The sequence below is a fragment of the Hibiscus syriacus genome, unplaced genomic scaffold (genome assembly GCF_006381635.1).
Source record: "Hibiscus syriacus cultivar Baekdansim isolate YM2019G1 unplaced genomic scaffold, ASM638163v2 tig00117034_pilon, whole genome shotgun sequence".
NCBI lineage: Eukaryota > Viridiplantae > Streptophyta > Magnoliopsida > Malvales > Malvaceae > Hibiscus > Hibiscus syriacus.
This window is the reverse complement of record NW_024063533.1, coordinates 759,919-764,355: the sequence shown is the minus strand read 5'-3', so window position 1 is coordinate 764,355 and position 4,437 is coordinate 759,919. Positions and strand designations below refer to the sequence as shown.

At 37.5% G+C, this 4,437-nt stretch overlaps 1 protein-coding gene across 4 annotated transcripts; it reads left to right on the top strand.

The window, feature by feature from the left end:
- The first annotated feature begins 1,114 nt into the window (after nucleotides 1–1,114).
- On the top strand, nucleotides 1,115–4,089 carry LOC120196469 (zinc finger CCCH domain-containing protein 18-like). 4 transcript variants are annotated; one of them, XM_039198272.1, is made up of 7 exons: nucleotides 1,115–2,056; nucleotides 2,146–2,313; nucleotides 2,402–2,578; nucleotides 2,943–3,022; nucleotides 3,130–3,303; nucleotides 3,408–3,528; nucleotides 3,624–4,089. In XM_039198272.1, exons 1-7 carry the CDS (start codon nucleotides 1,119–1,121, stop codon nucleotides 3,691–3,693), a joined length of 1,728 nt encoding a protein of 575 aa, XP_039054203.1. In that variant the 5' UTR covers nucleotides 1,115–1,118; the 3' UTR covers nucleotides 3,694–4,089. The 4 variants fall into 4 exon arrangements, with proteins under 4 accessions (XP_039054203.1, XP_039054202.1, XP_039054201.1 ...); XM_039198271.1 differs by having other exon boundaries at nucleotides 3,621–4,089; XM_039198270.1 differs by having other exon boundaries at nucleotides 3,399–3,528; nucleotides 3,624–4,083.
- The last annotated feature ends 348 nt before the right edge of the window (nucleotides 4,090–4,437 follow it).

Genomic DNA, 4,437 nt, shown 5'->3' with positions numbered 1-4,437 from the left:
AAATTGACTTTTTATTAAACAAATAAAGTCAATTAATCAAAACTATTATTCTGTTTACTATTACTACTACTATATATATATAATTTAATTTTTATGTTTTTTATAGAGAGAATGGGAAAATGAGTATATATATTTACTTATTTGTGTGTTGATTTGAACTAAAGACAAGGCTCCCTTTAAAGGCTATCCCTTCTGTCATTTTGCCTTACATTTTATTTTTAGTATTTTTTTTCAAAGAAGAGCTTGGTTTCTTGGAGGAAAAATAAGAATTTGCAGGAAAACAAGAAAGAAAGAAGATGAATTATAGTATTAGCAAAGCCAAAGCTCCATGGAAAGGAAGTGAGAGAATGATGGGCATGGAAGAATTTGAGGCCTTGAATTTGTCCTGTTGATTATTTGTGTTTTTCTCGGACCTCTTTGATTTGGTGGGTCTCTTTGATCTTTGTTCAACTAAAGCTGTAGCTTTGCTTTTATTTCTCACAAAAATTGTCTTTTTTAACTTGGGTTTTCAAAGAAACGTGGTTAAGTGTTGTTGAAATGACAAGGGTTTTCAAAGGAATGTGGTTAAGTGTTGCTGAAATGACAAGTGGTTCATGATTTTGGCTTACAACTGTGTTTTTCTGCTACTCATCTTCAGTGTTCATGGGCTTTTTCAAATAGAAAAAAAGAAAAACAAGACTTTTGTGGCCCCCCTTTTTTCCTTAATGGTTAATGCTTATGTATTTTGAAACTGTTCTTCCTTCAAAATCAATAAAGCAAACTGTTCAATTTGTTTTCATGTAGGAGGGGAAAAAACAGTCAAATTAGCTTTTCATTCATGGTATTTCATATTTCTTGAAATCCAATCATTATATTATGGTTAATGTTTGAAGTTGACAGTCAAATTATGTTACCTGTTTTTACTAAATTCAGACATTGATGAAGCAAATTAGCTATTCTGTGACAGGCAGTTCTGTAATGCGGCGCCTTCGGTATACGGTTAATAAGGTGTTACCGGTAAAAATTAAATAACAAAACCGGTAGCACCTTATTTGTAATTATTTCATTATATTTGTATGCTTTGAGGGTGTTATATGTATATTTACTTTGAATATTGCAGGGTTTTTGAGGAACCTGAGATGGATTTCAGTGAATCGACCAAAGTTGTTTACAGTAGAATCCAACAATTGGAACCTGATAAGGTGTCTAAAATTATCGGCTATCTTCTCTTGCAAGACCATGGTGACCGGGACATGATCCGTTTGGCGTTTGGTCCCGACACTTTGCTCCACTCTTTGATCCACAAGGCCAAATCCGAGCTCAGCTTGAATAAGGTAGCCGTTCCTCAGGTGACTCCACCCCCTGTCGTCGATCTCCCCATGCAGTTCGCTCCGTATTCCCCTGCTTTGTCCCGTGCTGTTTCGACTCCCGGTGCTCGAAGAGCTGCCGCAACTCCTTTCTGGGATCATCCCACAGTGACTGCTGCTGAGCAACATGTTAACGGTTTGGAATTTGCACCACCGGTGTATTCGGATGTTGTTGCCGAAGATTATCGCCTCCAAAAGCAAATGCATTTCTTGAACATGGAAGATCAGTTAGAATCTGCCAGTTCCGTCGGTTCCGAATACCCGAGCAGTTACTATTATTCGGAACCTGCATTGAGTGCAAGAACCAGCCGAAGGTCCCCAAGCTTGCCTGAGTTTCCTGTTAAGATTTGCCATTACTTCAACAAGGGGTTTTGCAAGCATGGAAACAATTGTAGGTACTTCCATGGTCATCCTATGCCGGACACCTTTTCTCAGCTTTTCAATCCGAGTTCGAACGAGGTTGGCAATGATGATAAAATAGTCTCTCCCGGGACTCTCAAAAAGCTAGAATTGGAGCTCATGGAGCTTCTAAAAGCCAGGAGAGGGTTGCCTGTCTCTATTGCCTCTTTGCCAATGCTATACTATGAGAAGTATGGGAGGACACTTCAAGCTGAGGGGTATCTTACCGAGAGCCAACGACACGGTAAGGCCGGTTATAGTCTGACCAAGCTCCTTGCTAGATTAAAGAACAGCATTCGGCTCATTGACAGGTGCGGATTGTTATGATCATGTTGGACCTGGTATTTACACAATTAGCAAAATGAACATGTTTGTACTTGATTGTCATTTTGATTTGCAGGCCCCATGGGCAGCATGCTGTGATATTGGCAGAAGATGCTCCAAAGTACCCCGAGTATACTCCTGAGAGGAATGATCCCGGTGCAATAGTTGCCTGTTCTAGGCAGATATACCTTACCTTTCCAGCTGATAGTAGCTTCACTGAACACGACGTTTCACACTACTTCAAGTAATGAAATCATCATAATGAGATCATTTAAGTTAATCATTTTTGTTGTTGCAGTTCTTATATTCTTTTTCTTTCAATTATTTTATAGCAAATTCGGACCAGTGCATGATGTTAGGATTCCGTGCCAACAGAAAAGGATGTTCGGGTTTGTCACTTTCGTTTACGCAGAGACAGTGAATCAAATTCTGGCTAAAGGAAATCCTCATTTCGTATGTGGGGCTCGTGTTCTGGTGAAACCCTATAGGGAAAAATCAAGGGTTGATAGGTAAAGTTTCCTGTTTCATTGCATATTAGATGGTCATATTCTCTAGTACTTCAACTTGTTTTCCATATACTTCTATAAGAATTAGTGAGGGGTTGATCTTGTTTATATTGAAAACTTTGCGGATGCAACCTCAAAGGCCGGATTTACGATGTGATTAATTCTTATGTTCTTCCTTACCTGGTTGCCATCTTCATATGGTAAAACCAGCAAGTTTATAATTCCAATGAGTGCTACAACTGGTGTGATACCGATTATCGACTTTGAATGTCTGATAAACCTTTGTTGCTTTGTGATTAATATTGTCGATGTTCTTGCCAATGATGCATCGATGCTTATGGGTTATTTTGCCTCTCGGTTTTTGCAGGAAATATAACGAGAAATTACAGCATCCTCCTATGTATTATGGTTCACACTTCATAGATGGAGATTCAGAGCTTCAATCAAGTTACTATCTCTTCGTTTGTTGCTTGTTTTCATCATTCTGTTTCCCATAGCATACATATTAGTTCCTTATTCTGATTCAAAGATCGAATTGCCTGTCCGTTTTACAGTGCCAAGAGCTTGCGATAATTCAAGGCTATTTCGGAAACAGCTGTTAGATGATCGCGAGCAAGCACTGGAGTTCGAGAGAAGGCATTTCTCGGAGTTGCAATTAGCACCAAAGCAATATATGACTAATCAATTCTATTTTGGCTACTCAATGGATGAACTGAAGCACACAGATGGTATAACCAAAATTCCCTTTTTCGGATTCCTCATTCGTTTCGTTCTTCAAGTCTCCTAATATCCGTTTTTAACCATCGAAAAACTATGGTTCTAGCCTGCGCAGACCAAGCAGCGGATTTCCAAACATATGAGCGTTTCAACTATCTGTTGGATGTTCTGAATACTGGTTCAACCAGTGAGGACAAAGTGAATCATATTAGTCCCAATTACAATGACCAGGATAGGTATGCATGCATCTTCTTTATCTGTTCCTAAACCGGCATTCGACGTCTATCATTTCCGAGCTGTTTTCATGCATCTGTTGTTTGTTTTGCAGCAGCCAAGGACTCGATCTTCCGGAGAGTCCATTTGCATCTCCAATAGGGAGTGGCATTTCGACAGTTATATAGAGAAATCCAGATTCAGACAACAACGACAAGACAAGAGTTTACATTGTCTTCCCTTATCTTTTATCTTCTTTTTTTTCAAGTATTAAAGTTGACATAAACATCATCGTTCCGACAGCATCTTTTCATAGTACCAAGCGAAGGAGAGAAACACTAGAAATTCTCCATTTTTACTTCCAATGGAGAAGAAGATTCCAAAGATAAAATTAATATAGAAAATGCTAATATGTAAAAGGGTCCCCAATTCCCCCCCCCCCCTTTTTAAGTTAATCACAGAAAGGCAGGCAGAGAGCTGTTGAATCTTTTAAAAGAGAAGCGTAATATACAGTCTTTCTTCTCTCTTTAGTTGAAAGAAGAAAAAACAAAGGTTCAAGTATTGTAGAAGGTTCAGAAGTAGAAATCTCTGCTAAATCATTCAAATTTTATTACAATGTTGCATTTTTATTTCTTATCCTGTAATTCATTAAAAATTAATTATCTGAAAATTAATATATTTTATTAATTAATTTTAAATACATTTGAAAACTTTAATGATTAAAGGGAATGTTATTTTTTTAGAGTTTTTTTAAAGGTGTATAATGATGATTAGTAGTGTGTGGTTGATGATTGTGTGTTTACTCAATTATTAATTAGGCCATTTGTATTTATATAATGTATGAAAAAGGTCCTTTTAGATGGTGGTCAATTTGTGAGTGAAAATGAAATCAGAGTTGCTCTTAAGAAGGAACCAATGCGATTAGATATATA